This window comes from Ctenopharyngodon idella, chromosome 6, assembly GCF_019924925.1.
Source record: "Ctenopharyngodon idella isolate HZGC_01 chromosome 6, HZGC01, whole genome shotgun sequence".
Classification (NCBI taxonomy): Eukaryota; Metazoa; Chordata; class Actinopteri; order Cypriniformes; family Xenocyprididae; genus Ctenopharyngodon; species Ctenopharyngodon idella.
Genome location: NC_067225.1, coordinates 15,949,051 through 15,968,991, shown reverse-complemented (window position 1 = coordinate 15,968,991; position 19,941 = coordinate 15,949,051). Strand labels below are relative to the sequence as shown.

General features: G+C 37.2%; 1 protein-coding gene across 1 annotated transcript in view; it reads right to left on the bottom strand.

Annotated features, from left to right (window-relative positions):
• Positions 1–7,813: 7,813 nt before the first annotated feature.
• The window catches only part of tgfbr3 (transforming growth factor, beta receptor III), a 122,283-nt gene continuing 110,155 nt past the window's right edge, over positions 7,814–19,941 (bottom strand). The window contains exons 15-16 of the mRNA XM_051896724.1: positions 16,680–16,787; positions 7,814–10,734 (exon numbers count right to left, since the gene is read on the bottom strand). Of these exons, the coding sequence (XP_051752684.1) occupies positions 10,616–10,734; positions 16,680–16,787 (227 nt within the window). The 3' untranslated portion in view covers positions 7,814–10,615. The remainder of the gene's footprint in view (positions 10,735–16,679; positions 16,788–19,941) is intronic.

Genomic DNA, 19,941 nt, shown 5'->3' with positions numbered 1-19,941 from the left:
GATAATGTAGCTCATCTAGGTTGGTGTTTCATATCAAATTACTCCTTGTTTAATGACTCACACTTTGGTGGACATCACCATCTCATAGAATGCATTGTATGTTTGTTATATTTATCAGAGTATAAATGGACACAAACTGCTAGCTTACTCCCCTCATGCAAATGAGTCCACTTTCAAACAAAGGAACATTTCCCGCTTGGAAATTGCACCTTTCTCAAGCCAAAACTCAAAGGTGTGACTGCTGTAGAGGTTAAAAAGCCCCCACGCAGATCACATTTGCTCTTCTGGTTCTTCTTTGTTCTTGCTGATTCTGCCGCTTGCTGTTCACGTGAGACCGCGGCCACCCGCGCCGGCGCAGCCAGGTGAGCAGGCCTCATTCACTTCAAGCCATGCGTAACTTCCTCGACAACAAGGTCAAATTAACAGCCCAAGTTCGTCATCATTTCTTCATTCAACGCAGAAGATATTGATTACAACTTCAGCACCATTGGACCGAACCACCAAGAATTTCTCCAGTCAACAGTTAAGACATTTGCAAGTATTGTACATCTGAACAGTAAACAGCGATTTAGTATTAAGCTGTTAACCCTTTTTTAACAAAGGTGCTTTATAGTGAGAAACTGATGGTTCTTCCAGCTAATTAAATTACTCTTTTCATAGCTCCATTCCCCTGTTATGCTATGGTTTAATTTCATTTCCACTCTCTAATTTCCTATGAGTGATTTTTTTTTTTTTTTTTTATGTCTGTGTGTTTATTTTAGCTATGTGTTTATGATTTAGTTAAATAAAACTTTGTGCACATTCTTGTGAATTGATTCTGATCTGCTTATAAACCAGTGTCACTGATAATGATTACAATCACAGCTACATGCTAAGAAAGAGTTATTTTTCTGTGGCCACAGAAAATATTCTTTCTGAAGAGTTGATAGACGATCAATACTGAGTGTTCGCTGGCCGAACAGATTAATTGATTGTAATATTAACTCAGCTACATCAAGTTAATTCGATTAACTGATTAAAATATTTATAATTAATTATAACGAGTCATGAGCTAAGGCACTGTATTTAATATTCACCTCTAGAGGTCACATAACTACGGAGCCCCGGACATGACATGCAGGAAAAAAATAGTAGGCTAAATCGTGCGCACGTTTTATTAATTCGTTCCCTCGATTTACTAAAACGTGCGCACGATTTACTATTTCATTCCCTCGATTTATAAATCATGCGCTCATGTGCGGGGCTCCGTACATATTCAAAAAAACCAAAAAAAACAAAAACAAAAACAACAACAACAACAACAACAAAACAAATGCGTAGTTTGATGATGCTGTGAAGGAGCGTGGAATGATGGGAGCTGTCGTCTTCACCTCCACTGCCGATCCAACGGGACTCAAAAATCATGTTCATGAATGAGGTAATTAAATAAATATTCTATAGTTTTATAACCGTCACGTTTGATCACATGATTTTATTTCATTCTAATGAATTACCCGCAAGTAACAATGTTGAATTCTAAATTACTGCTCATAGATGTATGTATTTAATAACACTGCCATAGTCTTGTTAAACAGTGTTAGGAAATGCCACACCAATACTGATCCTCGTTTTATTTCTCCTCTTGTCCAAAACTCTTCTTGGGTCATTTGATTCACCCATACGATTACATTTCTTGGAGTTATCTTTGGCGGCAGAACCTGCTGCAAGTGCAAATGATAACACATAATTGTGGTCCATGACGACTGTGCCAAAAAACAACAGAGTGGTGTGCTAGACGCTACAACTACTTCTGCATTTTTTTTCAAAATTCTCTGGATTTAAACATTGTTAACAACAAAATTTGTAACACTGTGCTTAGATATTTTAATGCATATAATACATATTTTGCCTGTAAGTCTTGAATCTCACACATGCAAATTTGAGAATCTTTAAAACATTAATCATCTTTTTAAAGTTATAATCTTTATTAGCCTATTATCCGCAAGAAATGGCAAAATCTGGTTTTAATCAATGATATTTGAAATTGCAAAGAAAGAAAAATAGATTCATGTTTTTGATGAAAATTGACGAAAGGAAAGGAAGGGATTTGTGTATTTTGACTTTTAACTCAGTTGTGGCCTCTTCAACGAGCAAAACAAAAAGAGCAGCGGATGAATAATAATCCTTCTCTCTCTCTCAGGGAGTGCTGTGCTGTATTAGAGTCAGCCACAAGTGCAGTTTCACTGGAAAAGAGCCAAATGTCCATGACAGAAAATATAATTCATCACCAGCAGTGTTTTTCTATTGGTCATAGTGCAGTCATTACAGTTTACATGTAATGAGGACGAAATGATCCTCACACCCCTCCCTTCTCAACCTCCACTCATATCACAGCCCTGAGATAAAAGTCATCTGTGTCCAATTTTTCCATTATGTGTACATAGAAATATTAAGTCATTTTCATCTCTCTCCAGATATTGGATGTGTGGGGCTTGAAGCATTTGGTTCTCATTTGTGGCTGAGGCTACAATTTGGGGCACAGTTTCGTCTCCATGGTGATATGGTTGTTGATGTTGGTGTGTGGCCCACGGGTGGCATTCCATTATTCCTCAAGTGCAGTTAAAATGTCTGGGGTCTCTGGTGATTTGAATGATAAAACGAATTATAAACAGCTTTAACAGTTAAGAGCTATTACATAAATATCAACACATGCTGGATGGTGACACAGGATAAAGAAAGTCTTGTTTTTGTTTTGTTTTTTGTTTCTTTGCTCTCACAGACCCTGTTGTTTAGTTTTTCTGGTAACACTTTACAATAAAGTTTAGTTTTTTTGCAGGAATAGTTCACCTGAAAATGACAATTCTATCATCCATTGGATCATTTACTCGTATGGATCATAACTTGTGACTTTCTTCTGTGAAACAGAAAAATAAATTAAGAATGCTTCAGCAGCATATTATGCATATTAAGTCAATGGGGTCCAACAAACAAGCTATAAAAAGAACATAAATATAGTGTGCAATAAATCAGTACAACTAACGTCAAACATCATTGATTCACATAAATTTAAATCTGTTCATACTGTACAAAGTTATTGTTATGCCTCAGAAGATTTAGAGTCATATGATTTAATTTCCTTTTTGGACCTTGAAAGTTTTGGATGTCGTTGACTTTCATTATCTGGATATAAACAGCTAAAACATACTTTAAAATATATTTTTGTTAAAAAAGGAAGTAGTAAGGGTGAGTAAATTATGACCAAAATTTCATTTTTTATTCTTTCATTCTTTTAAACATTAGTTAATGCATTTTGTATCATGAACTAACAATAAACAAACATGTTTACAGCATTTGTTTGTTAAAATTAATGTTAATTTATAAATATATTGTTCAATGTTCATTCTTAAAAATTTGTTAAACATAACCTAGATTAACAAATGCTATAAAAGTATATATATATATATATATATATATATATAAAATTCAGTGTTAGCTAATGCATAATGTTAATGAACTTTACTGTAAAAAGTTGTTTTTAAATAAAAATGCAAAATTTCGGTACTTGGCAAACACAAATGTGTGGGTGAATGAATGAACTGATATATGTATGCATGCATACGTAGACTTAGGATTTGTATGATGCATTACATAATACACACGTGCACTATATGTGCAGATGTGTGTATTTAAGTGTTGGTTTGTGTTGGCGCACAATCATGACAGAGCACTTTCATTATATGTGGTATAATTTTATGGCTATAGATTTCAGCACTGGAGACTCTCCAGTGTTTCCAGCCATAAATACTGAGCTCCCTCTTCCTCTTTAGCTAAATATACAGCCACCCCAGTGCTGTCATCAAAATAGTGTTGGCGACTCAGCAAAATTAAATGCTTTTTATTGATACTGGCAGCCATATTTAATGCTGTATATTTAAACCCTCATGTGGCAAATTGGCCAGCTGTTGGAGTGGGACTGAATTGAGACCCTACCCCACATCTGTGGAGATTTCAGCCTGTAAAAAAGACTTTGCCAAGTGTATATAGAATTTCAGGTGCAGGTGTCAGACTGTTAACTAAATTGTATACATTTCTTTATGGGACCATCAATGCAACAAAGAACCCAAGTGATATTCAGAGAAAATACTTGTGCCTACTTAAAAGTCATCATACCTCACCTCATTTGCTTGCAGGCAAATTAGTTAAATTAATTTCATAATTGTGAAATGTTATTACTGTATGTTCCATGCTTGTCAACACATAAAGGCTAATAAATTAAAGCAATAAGCGCCAAGAAGCCGTGGTTTACAGTGAATTTATAACAGCTAAGGTGTTTATAACAGCCCCCTTAGCTGTTATAAATTCACTGTAAACCACGGATTCACACGGCTTATTGCTTATATAGAACGGTTACCACACATTACAAATATTAAAGCCAAAAAATATTTATCAGTGCAAATTTCATGAAGTAAAATCATTAAAAGGCTTCCTTCCGCTGGAAAAAATAGTCCCTGACTGTTAACAGCAACAGAAGTTACATTTATTACGCCATTAGATGGCGACAAAGATTGTCTTTATGAGCGAGTCACTCAGTCGCAAAGACTTTTATATTGAAAGTTGTGAACACGGAACAAGACGCAAATGGCAAATGCTTTGACTAGCGCTGTCAGCGTCAGCAGGTCACGGGAAATCCCATTAAAGATCGCAGCGGACATTCAAACGGATTTTTGTATGATGAGCATAGGACTGACCTGAAGGAAAATGTTACATTTGAATGCAGGTAATACACTTGGTCACTCGATATCTCTCTCACAATACTCTTCTACATAATGCAGTAAGCTTCAATGAACAAAATCAATAGAGAACAAACATATGTTTACGTTGCTAAGAGACAGATGCAGCAACATACACATTCAGTGGCGCAGCGATACTTATGTAATGCGGTCAGCTGTATGTTTTCGGGAATTTTACATCGGCTTCGAACGTGGCTCAACCAATCAGAATCAAGGGCCGGAACCGTTTTATTTTTTAAACTATGTTTAAAGCGGTAAGGTGTTTAGATAATGGTCAAGAATATAGTTACATGTTAAATATATATTTACAGTATCTCACAGAAGTGAGTACACCACTCACATTTTTGTAAATATTTTATTATATCTTTTCATGTGACAACACTGAAGAAATGACACTTTGCTACAATGTAAAGTAGTGAGTGTACAGCTTGTATAACAGTGTAAATTTGCCTGTCCCCTCAAAATAACTCAACACACAGCAATTAATGTCTAAACCGTTGGCCACAAAAGTGAGTAAACCCCTAAGTGAAAATGTCCAAATTGGGCCCAAAGTGTCAATATTTTGTGTGGCCATCATTATTCTCCAGCACTGCCTTAACCCTCTTGGGCATGGAGTTCACCAGAGCTTCACAGGTTGCCACTGGAGTCCTCTTCCACTCCTCCATGACGACATCACGGAGCTGGTGGATGTTAGAGACCTTGCGCTCCTCCACCTTCCGTCTGAGGATGCCCCACAGATGCTCAATAGGGTTTAGGTACCCTCAGCTTCTTTAGCAAGGCAGTGGTCATCTTGGAGGTGTGTTTGGGTTCTTTATCATGTTAGAATACTGCCCTGCGGCCCAGTCTCCGAAGGGAGGGGATCATGCTCTGCTTCAGTATGTCACAGTACATGTTGGCATTCATGGTTCCCTCAATGAACTGTAGCTCCCCAGTGCCGGCAGCACTCATGCAGCCCCAGACCATGACACTCCAGCCACCATGCTTGACTGTAGGCAAGACACACTTGTCTTTGTACTCCTCACCTGGTTGCCGCCACACACGCTTGACACCATCTGAACCAAATCAGTTTATCTTGGTCTCATCAGACCACAGGACATGGTTCCAGTAATCCATGTCCTTAGTCTGCTTGTCTTCAGCAAACTGTTTGCGGGCTTTCTTGTGCATCATCTTTAGAAGAGGCTTCCTTCTGGAACGACAGCCATGCAGACCAATTTGATGCAGTGTGCGGCGTATGGTCTGAGCACTGACAGGCTGACCCCCCCACCCCTTCAACCTCTGCAGCAATGCTGGCAGCACTCATACGTCTATTTCCCAAACACAACCTCTGGATATGACGTGCACTCAACTTCTTTGGTCGACCATGGCGAGGCCTGTTCTGAGTGGAACCTGTCCTGTTAAACCGCTGTATGGTCTTGGCCACCGTGCTGCAGCTCAGTTTCAGGGTCTTGGCAATCTTCTTAAAGCCTATGCCATCTTTATGTAGAGCAACAGTTCTTTTTTCAGATCCTCAGAGAGTTCTTTGCCATGAGGTGCCATGTTGAACTTCCAGTGATCAGTATGAGAGAGTGAGAGCGATAACACCAAATTTAACACACCTGCTCCCCATTCACACCTGAGACCTTGTAACACTAACGAGTCACATGACACCGGGGAGAGAAAATGGCTAATTGGGCCCAATTTGGACAGTTTTACTTAGGGGTGTACTCACTTTTGTGGCCAGTGGTTTAGACATTAATGTTAATTTAATGTTGTCACATGAAAAGATATAATAAAATATTTACAAAAATGTGAGAGATGTACTCACTTCTGTGAGATACTGTATATAGTATTTTGTATTTTAGGAGTTCTTGCTCCATGGACTAAAACGTCCTGTGCTTAGATCCTGGACAAGGCCCCTCATTATTCATATTCGACTTTATATATTCCACTTGAGTATTTTAAGTGGTTCAACCGTGAATATCAACAATGGGCCTCAATCTCAAAGTCAGCCCTTTACCTCACTCTCTTTTGAAACATCACCTAAACCCAAAATAAACTCTGATGACCTACATTGAGTCACTATTGTTTAAGACACAAAGCCTGCTCCATATCGAGTAAATCCCTCCTACTTTTTTTCTGGAATCTATTGCGACTTGGTCATCTTATAATTATCATTTGATTGGGGGATTTGATAAACAATTTGACAAATTACATTACAAGTTATATTACTCTGGAAAAGAACATTTATGGGAACTTTCCATAAATGACACAGTCAGTTGATCTAGTAGACTGACAGTCTGGGCTCTTCCTAGGAAGGTGATGTCATACTGAAAGTCCATTGCCCCACACTGGTCACTGTTGGCCAGTTTAAAAATTTATGTCACCACTTTGCAGTTCTCTCAGGACTCCTTTCTTTATTATTATTTTTTAAAATTGCTTTATTTCCATTCCTTTTTATATTTTAGGATTTTTTTTTTTTTTTTTACTTGACTCTGAGGCTGTCCAATCAAAGTATGGCAAAGGCCAATATTGTGCAAAAGTCATTAATGTTGGTTTATGCATATGTACACACATTCCCATATGCTCATCGGTGTGGATGCCAGATCTCCATATGGTCTACATAAAGTAATAAACTCATTGTCGAACATAAGATGACTACACAGTACTAACACAGGATAAACAATACTTTATAGAGGCGATCTACATAGCGACGAGGGTCTTATGACAAAATATTTTATATATAAACAGAAGAATTCAAGTGGTGCATACTGCAGAGCTGAATGACATCCAGCTTCACCTCTGAACATAATGTGTGGCTTATTTTGGCTGTTCATTTTCACCACAATGGTGTTTTGGGGGTCTAAAATGCAAGCTTTTGAAAACAAGATTCAAAGTGATGTCCTGTGTGTGCATATTCAGTCTAGGTGCATACATTGTCGTCAAAGGAAAAACGTTTCCATTTTTAGTACATCGTTGTCGTGTAAACGTACGCTAAGAAATGTCTTCGTTGACCCACTTATTGGAAGAAATGTGGTCCACACAATGAGCACACAAACAAACTCCCGAAAGATTACAACAATTTATTTGGTATATACAGAGCATACATATAGCATGCATATTTACAGCACATTGTATTTACAAACACTACAAGGTTTCACATACCACTGGACAAAAAAACAAACTATTCACAAATAGTGTGTAGTTTCAGAGCAAGACAGCCTGAAAATGTTCACATTTACATCTTTCAGACTTTCCTCTTTTGTCGGAAAGCCTGGTGACTGATATGAAGTCAACTGTCAAATCTGGAAGATAAAACATTTGATGTGATATATTTTATGTAACATCAAGATTCACACAATATGTACAGTAACATATTCTTGATGTCAAGACAGTGAAACCTTATACACACATAGACGCACTCAAATGAGGTAGATAAACAGAAAGACAGCACAATCATTTTCACCATTCAACATACAGGAAAACCACTGTGTCAGACACAGCAGTGTGAACTTACATTTCAAAATAAAGAGTTTATTACAATACAGAGTGTTTACTGGAATGAAAGAAAGACCTTTTTATAAAACCAACAAGGCCTCTGTTACCTCTACAGCCATTAAATGACTCTAGATTACACCTATCAGAGATTCAAACTCTGTTAGACAGCATTGTTTTAAACATTCCCAAAAGACGCAATAGAAGGACTATGCATATAATCATTCATTTAAACCCACATACATGGATACATAGAGCTATAGTGTGACCAAACACACGCAGACACTGGTGAAGAGCTTAAAAGAGAGATAAAAACATCTGCATCATCAAAATATATTTTGTATTCCAAATAATATAGTGTTCTCATATAAAAGATGCTTGTAAAAAATATATCTATAATAAAATCTTATTTTATATGATTATGTCAGGAACATATAAGTGAATGCAGCTCACTTCAGCATTATGGACTATGTTTAGATTTAGAGAAAACACGCAACATTTTCTAGAAATATGCCCACAAAAATTCACAGTATGTAGATAGAATTATAGGGTGGCTCTATGTATATATATATATATATATATATATATATATATCTCTGGAAAAATATAACTTTATACACAAATAAATGTTTAAATTCTTACTCTCTTTCCTCTTACAGGAGACATTTATACAAGTTTACAATGAAATTAAGGTTTGAAATAAAGTACATTCTATAGGTACAGTCTGTAGCAAGCAACACAAAAAAAAAAAAGCAACATTAGATATTAAAAACAACCAAACAACTAGATGCACAGATTTGGCAGATTTTCACATCAGAGGGTATATACTGTGCTTAAAGCAAAGCAAACACCACTTCCCTTCTTGCCTCATTTTATCTCTGAAATTATCATATACTCAAAGTTAAGGCACATATAATGTTATGACATTCATGTAAAGTTTTGACGGTGGGATTACTCTGGCTTTGCATTCATACATTTCTTGCACTTTACAAGTGCATCTGTATGCATGTTTAAAAAATAAATCCCAAAATGTTAACTTCACATACACAGCAGAAATAAAGTAATGATTTTTTTGAGAAATGTTGATTTTGTGTTGACTTTAGTGGTAGGTTAGTACCTGAACATATACACCGCAGATGCTACTGTAACACTAAAAGACTGGAAAGTAAATACCCATTCTTTGGCATCAGATTATGTACATCTTTTGTGACTAGGCACACAGAGACTGTTTAAATCATTCTTAACAAATTTGTTTTAGTAATTTAAGGACAAAATATCAAAATATAACAGTCTGCTGTTTGCTGAAATCATTACCTTTTATACTCATGTTGAGTAATAATGCCCAGCATTTAAAAATAACATTCTATAAAATACATAAGTCCATTTTTGACTAAAAAATAATAAAATGCTTATTATCTGTAATTATCTGTACAGAGACTAATAGTGGCTATCGAACATCAAAATTTGGGTGGGAAACAACTAAACATCATATATTAAGTTAGAATCTTCTTTTTATTATTATTATTTTGCAACTATCTTTTAAAGGCCAATTCTGGGAAAAAGCTTATGCATGTATATATGTAAATTAATTTATATTAGGCTTTATGATTAATTGTTTAATTTTAAAATTATCTCCTTAATGGTGTATAAACATTTGATAAATATTTGGTTTTAGATAAAGCTTTTTTTATGGAGTTATTTCCACTTTAAATTTCTATGCATTCCATACAATATTAACAGAATATACATATTTTACAATATGCCAAAAACTGTCCACTGATAAAGGCTTTTTACACCATTCACTGAATCCCGAAGACGTCTGGTCTTAAAGAATACTGAACACTATAATGTATAATTAAATGATTGGCATCTGGGTATTAAAAGCCAGATATGGGCAAACTGACCATTAAAATCATTTATCACGACTAAGAAATGTAATTTCCCTTGTCAAATATCTTATATATGTATGCTTGATTGGGCAAAGAACTAATCTTTGTTTAGGTGCAGACAGAACCATTGTGAAACTTCACTGAGTACTAACTGTTCCTCTGGACCGCCTTCATGCCATAATGGCTGGTGTAAACAGCCTTTGTTATTTTCACGTTGATCTCAACCATATAAGGCAAAAACAACACTCTCTTGTGGGGTTCAAGAAAAAAGCAACATTTTAAAACTGTCTGGGATCTTGATTTTGTTATTTCCCTCACCTCTAAACGTAGCTTATTTCATCCGGTTGTATATTCAGCCTAAACATTTCAGTTCAAATAATGAAAATAATAAGGCCTGGTGTTTTCAAGATGTGCTACTAAATCACATATTCTTCCTTTCTTCTACAAAGCAGAATACCAATGGAAGCAGCAGTCAGTCTAGCCGCTCTATGCGTTACTGCTGCTTGAACACGGCGTGCTCTGTGTGCTGCCGATACTGTGAGCCGCACTGCTGTTCTCAGACACCGGCTGGGACTTTGGCACCTGCTGCCTCGCTCCTGTGCCACCTGAAGAAGGAGATTGATAAAGAATACGTTAAAGCTTTCAGGGACACTTGGAAAAACACATTGTTTTCTAGATGTCAAGAATCTGAACACTACGACTTACACTTAATGTGACTTAATGTGAAGTAGAAGTTGTTAGCAGAAGTTGTTAACCCCAAAGTCATGAAACCATTAGGGGCTTTCGCACCGAATAGTTCTAGGAACTCAGTTATAGGAACTAGCCACTAGGATAGTTCCCCGAGAACTCATTTCTCCCCCGGGCCATGTTCCTGGTTGCGTTCGCACCGGAAATAGGAACTAAATATGTTTACATGGCTTTTTAAAAATGCTGGGTGCCGGTGTTTGACATGCGTTTGACCAATCGACGTACACTTACATCACTGATAGTTCCTATAGAGCTGGTTTAGACCATACTCTGAAGTAGAAGCTAATTTAGTTCCCCCAAAAGGAGTTCCTAGAAATACAAAGTTCTGGCATGAAACTCTTATGGGCAGGCTAATAGGTCCTTTAACTCAACCTGCTCGTAATCACATCATTATCTATAGGACACAGATGATTGGTTCCTGCTGTATCAGTAGCCAATGAGCTTGCGTGATCAATTTTCAAATACATGAGTAGCATTTGTCTTAGCAATGCAGCGTGCTTCAGAAACCCTCCACCTTCCCCAGCTCCACCTGTATAGATCTGCTACGGGTAATTCATGTACGCTATGTTGTACAGCAGCAGCATGTCTTACTTGCTCACAGCTGCGTGTCGTGTATGTATTGGCAGTAGCAAGTCCCGTACTTGCTCTGCAGCAGCAGTAGCAATAATCAACAGCAGCAGCAGCAATAAAAGCAGCAGATCTATTCCGCCAAGACCAAACATATCAACATTGTCATACCCATTACCATGCCAAACACTCTGAGAGTTGTCATGACAGAACTAAAATCGTTCCTAGTTCCTGCGGTGCGAACACGACAAAATCGGGGTACTTCAGCCAATAGTTCTGGGAACTATGAAAAGGTTCCTCCGGTGCGAAAGCCCCTATTGTAACCCTTCCAGGCACAAACACAACATTTATTTCATAATGTTGAATCTTATTTTACTATATTATATTTATAACATAACTTTTATATCTATCTTTAAAATGATGAATGTGGTAATTACGTTGCTTTCTATGGGGATAAAAAATCTCTCAGATTTCATCAAAAATATCTTAATTTGTGTTCTGAAGATAAACATAGGTCTTACGGGTTTGGAACAACATTAAGGTGAGTAATTAATGACAGAAATTCCATTTTTGGGTGAACTAACCCTTTAATAAAGTAATCAAATATAAAATAACACTGCATAGTCTTCACTGTATAAATTAAACATAATCCTTATCAAAGTTACAAAAGTTATTCAGTCAAGAGCAGTGAGTGATTTTTCTTAGTCTTTGTTGTTTGATTAACATTAAAAACAGCAGCAGGAATATTAGGCTGCTGTCACTTTAAGAGCTAATGCACAGATCCAATATACTGCTGATACATGTGCGTTTTCTTTCTCAACTGTTTATGTTCACTTAAAACATACTTGCTAATACGGGTATTTTGACAAATTTTATTTGAATATGCCTGTTCAAGCGCAAGACGTGAAAGACAGCTCAATTCAGTATTTGAGCGCTGTCTGAGACGCGGATTTCTTGGCGCGTGCTTTGGACTTTTGCACACAGAAAACTTCCCTTTCACGTTAAATTGGCAAGGCTTAAACTTTCGTGACGATGCAGCACTGACCCGTCAACTGTCCTGAGCGTCATTCACATTCATGTTCTCACAACACTGAATTGTTAAAATTCATAAAAATGTTACCGTCCAACTGGTGATTGACACTGTTTCATATCTCGCCAACACCGAATCGTGCTCGCATTTGGGTCTTGGTGAGTGTTAATTTTAGGCCCTGGATAGATGCAATGCTGTCTTTGAATTCTAAGGAGGCTGCATACTAGGTTTTGGAAGAAGGCTTACGTCCATTCTTCTTCTTCTGCCTTCTTCGGTGATTGTTGTTCTAGATAGACTTAAATATTCCACTATCAGAGGACTCAAGCATGAATCAGAGCGGCAAGTAAGAATGCATGTACTTCATCTTGTAGACAGTTTGCCTGACAGAGGGTTGAAGAGTTTTTAATCAAATTCCAGGTTTGCTTTACATACTTGGCATTTGACTAAAATACCAATATTAATAAGCACTTTGCTATCCTATACTACATACATCTGAATTCTCTGTAAAAATCATCTGTAAATAATTTCCACCAACCCACCATTGTAAATTGTGAGTGCGTTTATGTATGTGTGTGCTTCGCTCAACTGGACGTGTCTCTGCTTCCCTGTTTTAGGCCCCTCTGCTGCTAATATGTGCCAGAGATGTACTGCCAAGAGCTCCAGCTAAAAACAGCCTATTTCCTCACACAGTGCTGTGTGCTAGGCTCTCGCTTATCTGCCTCCGTACACCTCACTTTTACGACCAATCATCTTGCGAACGTACACAGTGACAGCACACAGACTAACAACATATGTTGGCTATAGTTAAATGAAACACTACCCCAAACAAAGATGCATTTTGTTGTATGTGTGAGAAAGAGTTTGATGGCAGCTTGTTGACCTCTTCCACTCAACCGTGTCATTTCGTTGTGTAACTCCCACTCTGTGTGCACAGGGGCAACGTCCTTAACCTATCAGTGTGATCTACGACAGGGATGGTGACAGGATTACAGGAGCTGTTTTTTAACAGACCCCTGCAACATTCCACACATAGCTTTCCCTAAAATAGTAAGCATCCCTAATGTATAGAACAATTATGTACTCATAATCATTATACACATCACTCTTTTAGTGTTAAACAGTAGTGTTATTACTAAGTAAAACTGTAAAAAATAAAACAACTAATAACAAACTAAATAAATAAACTAATGACAAAACCACATAGAATTAACTTAAAATAAAATGAAAATGAAAACTTTAAAAAATATATAAAAATAAAAGCTAATTCAAAATATTAACATAAACTATATATAAAAAAGGATATAAAAATACTAAAGTAACTTTATACTATACTAGGAGTTTTCAAACCATTGGTTCCTCTGAGAGAAAAAAATGCTAAAAAATAAGTATATATATATCATATTCTTTTATGCCAAAATCATTACGATATTAGGTAAAGATCATGTTCCATGAAGATATTTTGTAAATTTGCTACCGTAAATGTATCAAAAATTTATTTTTGTGAGTGGATATGCATTGCTAAGGATTTCATTTGGACAACTTTATAGGTGATTTTCTCAACATTTTGATTTTTTTGCACCCTCAGATTCCAGATTTTCAAATAGTTGTATCTTGGCCAAATATTGTCCTAACAAAACCATATATCAATGGAAAGCTTATTTATTCAGCATGTATAAATCTCAATTTCAAAGACTGGTTTTGTGGTCCAGGGTCACATATTATACATTTAGCTGTATTCCAGTAAGTAGAAGAAATATGCTGTTAATTAACAAAATTAAAGTAAATAATTTATATATAATATTTTAATCACTCCTTGTCTGATTTTAATCCAAAAGTTTTCTTTAGAACAATAGCTAAATTAGGGGATCTTGGCATAAAAAAAGTCTGTAAACCCCAGTACTGTACTAATACACTACAATATATGTTATAATTTTTAGTTATTCTTTGAGAACTAAAGTAACATACTAAGAGAAAAACAGGATCATTCTGTGGGTCTAACTGACAGAGAGAAAGGGAGGATTTTGCCTTTCACTGTACCAAAGCATTTGGCATTTTCCTGCACTTCCCAGGGGGGGAAAGCACCACCGTGTTTTGATATTTTTCATCTTTTAGCATTTTTTTCCAAGAAGCTCTGATTCAATAATTTAGTCTGTTCCAAACATGAAAAGCACTTGGGTTAACGTCAGTATCAAAAAATTATTCCATGTACAATACTGTGGTTAAATAGGTCTTTGGCTTGCATGAAGTAATCAATGCCATTATGAGAAACACATGGCTGGAATGATCAGAGCTTAGTACACCACAACATTTTTTTTTCTTTCTTTTTTTTCATTTCAACATTTTACACCTGACAAGAAAGTGTCACAGTTTTGACCTTAAATTAATGGTGGACTTCAAATACTGTTTGGAAGTTAGTCGGGCCGATACCAACAACAAACGTGTAACCAATCAGCATTAGGGGGCGTATGACGGTCGAGGAGAGAGAATGAGCAAAGAGGGAGATTTGAAAATAATAATAAAAAAAAACTGCAGAATGAGAGATGGGACACAATACAAAAGAGTTTAAAAGAATATCACTGCAATGAAGGTTTATGACTGGGCAAGCGCTTTAGGACCCGCGTTTATATTAGAAAAGCTTTCCAGCGCTGGAGAGAACTAAGTGGGAAGGCCTGAAAACAGATGTGGAGGCTGCTTTGATTCCTTATCATGTAAGTAACACTGGGTTTTGATTGTCTGGAGCTGCTGTTAACAACAAACTCTTGTTTGCATTTACTCTTGTGTACTGCACATTCAATTTTTGTGCTTCCTTGTCATTCGTTCATCAGCTGCGCTTTATTATTCGTGAAGCATTTTGTTGCGTGTCAGCTGTGATAAACAGACATCCACTCGCATTGCGTGTGTAACAGTGGCCAGATAGTGAGAGTTTTGCAGTTAAACTACTGCACACTGACAACCGCTAGAGAATGCGGTGTTTAGCATCATTGGTAGTGCACTCGCCTCGCATGTCAGCAGCGATCGGGCTGGGGTTTGATACTGACTCGGAGCAGGGTGGTTAGTATTGGAGTGTGCGTTTTGGAGGTGGAGCAATGAAGAGAGGGGTGGGTTTGTTTGGGTTGATTTCAAATATCAACAGTGTTCAACAATGAATTTGAGCACCTTTAACTTAGAGGGTAGTCAAATGAAACACTGTGCCTTAATAGTAACACATAAAAAGTGACCCTGATCTGAAGTGCTAGCATAAAAAGGTAAATAATAACTCAGCATCTGGGGGTTACCTGATCTAAACTCTTCAGTCTCATTTAACAACAACGAGCAGGAACACAGCTGGATAATATCATCCCAACTGAATATCACAGGCAATATTAATAAAATTACACTGATTTATGTTTTTGAACAAACTCTAGAATAAAAAATGAGAGCTAATAAAAGCTGAACATGACTCCTTTTATGTCAAGACACGGATATATCCAAGATACACATGTGCAAAAAATATAAATAGCTCAAATCCAGAATGGCTTTGATCCTTAGTCAACATACTGATACTCATCGGCCTACACTAAAGATTCTGTAACAGTGTTCAGAATGAGAATCCCTTCAAATGTGTGCCATAAAACGGTAGCAGGTCAATGGCACTGAAGACAAAATCCAGAGGCCGGTCTAAGGGTGAATGCAAATGGGCGGAAATGGGGGCTAAGAGCGAGCATGCGCTTCCTCTGGGGTCAACAGAGGTCGTCGGCCTGGCAACAACAGGACAATACGGGGAGGAGGGGTGGAGTGAATCTTGGCATTCGGCTGGAGGATTGTATATGTATTTTCCTGTGAGGCCCTAGAGACACCCTCACAGCGGACAGGGGGAATTCCAGTCCCTTTCGGGCTATTGTACCCAAAATACTGCTGACCATCCAGCAGTCCCCCCAATGCTTGAAAGAACGGAAAAGACAGATGCACTTCTGCTGACGAACGGGATATATTTATGGGCTGGGAGTCAATATGTTATTGTTAATACATTGCTGTTAACAGAACTGGCAAGCCCTTCCGACGATCAAAAATGAACATGTTTGTTTTCTGATTTTGACAGTATGATAAATTACACAGTGCATAACTCTCTCAGTACTAATTAGCGTGAGGCAGGAAATGAGAACGAAGGTCAGATGAGTTCAAGGGTGTTCTGATGTGAATATGCAGGGACTCTGGATATTTTCTCACCTGTATGTGAATAGATGAACCATAGAGCGCCAGTCAGAAGGGCTCCGATCACAAAGGCAGCAAAAGCGATGCCCACTACAGTTGGGGTGTCCAACACATATATGATGTCTGTGAGAAAGAAATCAAAATATAGATTAAAGTCTGTCTGTTAAGCATGTAACAGTTCAGATTTTTCACTCTATGGTCAGGGTTTCAGTACAGTTTGGTAAATATTTGATACATCGCAATTAGGAGTGCATCGATCAGGAAAATGTAAGGAATGTGATGAAACCAATCCAATTACCGATATTTATTTTTCAAAGAAATGTTTTCACTCCACTTTTACATGCATTTAGCCATATGCTGCAGAAACATGGACAACATTGTACATTTTTTATTATTATTTTTTTTTCAAATGTCAACATTTAATCAAATATACATGTAAACTGTTCTTTTTTTCCCCCAAGTACCTGAGTTATGTTAAAAACGAATGTGGGATAGCCAGTACTTTATCCATTTATTCATTCAACTGAACTGATTTCATCTAAATAATGACTGTTTACTATTGTCTTTTAAGAGCTGCTTTACAGCAGAACTGAATTGTGTTTGCATCATTGAATCAAATAATCACTGTAAAGCTGCTTTGAAACAATCTGTATTGTATAAAGTGATATATAAATAATTGTGACTTGACTTGATTTAGCTCCAAAACTACCCGAGTAAAAAAAACATGAATAATTAAACCTCTTGGGGTTTTATATGTTAATTAACACAAACTACAAATTCAGTATTTGCAAGATGACCTAACAGTGCTGTTAATGTCTTTGTGTGTAAAGTATGACCCACTGCATATATATTGGCCATGTTTTATAAACAGCCCACTTACGATGAACTTTGATTCCCTTTCGAAGTGGAACTCAACACTCGACGCAATGTGGAATGGCATCAGTATGACCGGTGTCTGAAGCATGTGTAAACAGACAAAAATTTCAATGGCTGACAACAGTCCACTAGTGAAGCACCCGCACGTATAAGAGGGTGCCTGCAACAGATGTCATCAACTCTTTGTGTCTTCAGGAGACGCAGTCGAGACATTACATCTCGTTGCCATGCCTCGGGCTTGCCTGCATGTCTCCTTCAGGCAAAAAAGTTGATGACGTCTATTGCAGGTGACATCATGGACTGTCGTGTGTATACACGTGCTTCGGACACTAGTGATGGCGTTCCCCATAGCGTCGATCCAAGACGCAGTGTCTCGTTCCCCTTCTCAGGAAACCATGCTATATTCGTACCCTGAGAAATTCATCTTGTGGCCATGTGGTGGTTATCAGTTCCTTTTTAAAAGCTGAGGTAAAAGCTGACTTTGGTAGTTCAAGTAGCTTGGTATATCAAAAGGATAGTTCACCCAAAAATTAAAATTCTATCATTTACTCACCCTCAAGTTGTTCCAAACCTGTATGAAAATCTTTGTTCTGCTGAACACAGAAGGAGATATTTTAAAGAATGTTTGTAACCAGACAGTTGTGGGGCCCCATTGACGCCCACAGCATGGGAAAAAAATACTATGGAAGTCAATGGTTCCCCACAATTGCTTTGTTACTGACATTCTTCAAAATATCTTCTGTGTTCAGCAGAACAAAGAAATGTATACAGGTTTGGAACAACTTGAGGGTGAGTAAATGATTACAGAAGTTTCATTTTTGGGTGAACTATCCCTTTAACATTATATCACTTGATGAAACACTATTATAACTTAAAGTAAACAAGCATAAATATCTTGTAATACCTGAAAACATTGCCACTGTATTTATTACAGTGCATTTTTGGCAACCATAGCTGCTGTTTTTTGTTTTAACCATAAATTTAGCTGTATATTTTTATAGCATGGTGAGCCATATGGTTCTTTTATTTATTTAATTTTTTACAGAAAACATTTAACTTTTAATGTCTGTATTTTAACTCAGGATAGTGTTGATGCGGTTTATGATGTTTACATGCTGTGTGGTGCTTGGTGACCACGTATAAAGCAAGAGCACATGCTTGGTATGGGATCTGCAGAGCAAGCCATCCGAGAGCATCCGAGAGCAAGCCAAGCATCCAAGAGTCTCCTTGGACTCGTGCCACAGACCGAATGACTTTCAGAGCTCTAATTAGCTCTAATGATCACTGATCACACAGCACAATAGACCCTGTGTGGCCGCCAGCTTCATAGCCCCTCTGGTCAAGCGCCAAAATCCCAAGCACAATAGAGGCTATTCTCAGAGAGAGTACCTTCAGATTTTCATCCCCTCTGACAGACTGATGACAGACTATCACTGGAGCGCTCTGTTAAAACAAGAGCGAGTGCTATGTAACAGCTCAGGCTTTACCCTTTACCCCGAATCACCACCAGAACCACCCCCTATCTCATATCTGTGCAGGGCAGCTCAAAAATATAAAGCTTATCATCAACACTCCTGTCTGTGTACATGTTTTGAGGCCTGAGCAAAGGGAAGAGAGACAGTAAACACAAAATAAAACACTACAGTTCAAAAGTTGGTAAGATAGGTCTCTTATGCTCACCAAAGCTGCATTTATTTATAAAATATATAATATATTCATTTATTTCAGGATTCTTTGATGAATAGAAAGTTTAAAAAGAACTTTGAAATACCTTTCTAATGTCTTTATTGTCACCTTCAAGCAAAATCAATTAATTATTAATCTGAATATGAAGTATTAATTTCTTTAAATAAAGCATTATTAACTTTTTAATGGTAGTATATCTTTGATAAATGTCTTTTTTTTGGTCCATGCAATGAATTTAATGAGGTCCAATGTTGTTTGGACTCCATTGATGATCAAAATATCATCTTTTACAGAAAGTCATGTATGTAAATAATGGCAGAATTTTCATTTTAGGGTGAACTATAGAAAATGAATAATAAAATAAAATCTCAAAATGTACTGTATTTATGGCTTACAAGAGGAAGCGAAACAGAACAGAGAACAAAAGCTTGTATGTTTAGAGGATTCCTTGGAGAAGCTATGTCAGCTCGAAGCAAGGGATGTGGTTTGCTCTGCCGTTGCCATAGGTTTGTCTGAGCTACTCCACCCACAAACCCTGTAAAGTATCTCGGAGGGAAGTAAATGAACTAGCCCTAATGACTTGGACAACATTCTATGTATTCACCGCCGCCCAAGATCTCCTCCTGGGTGTCAGAAAATATTTGTGCTGTTCTTTACTTCACCCTTTTTAGGGCTAACTGGGTTTCTCAAAGGAAGTATGAACACAAGAACAAAA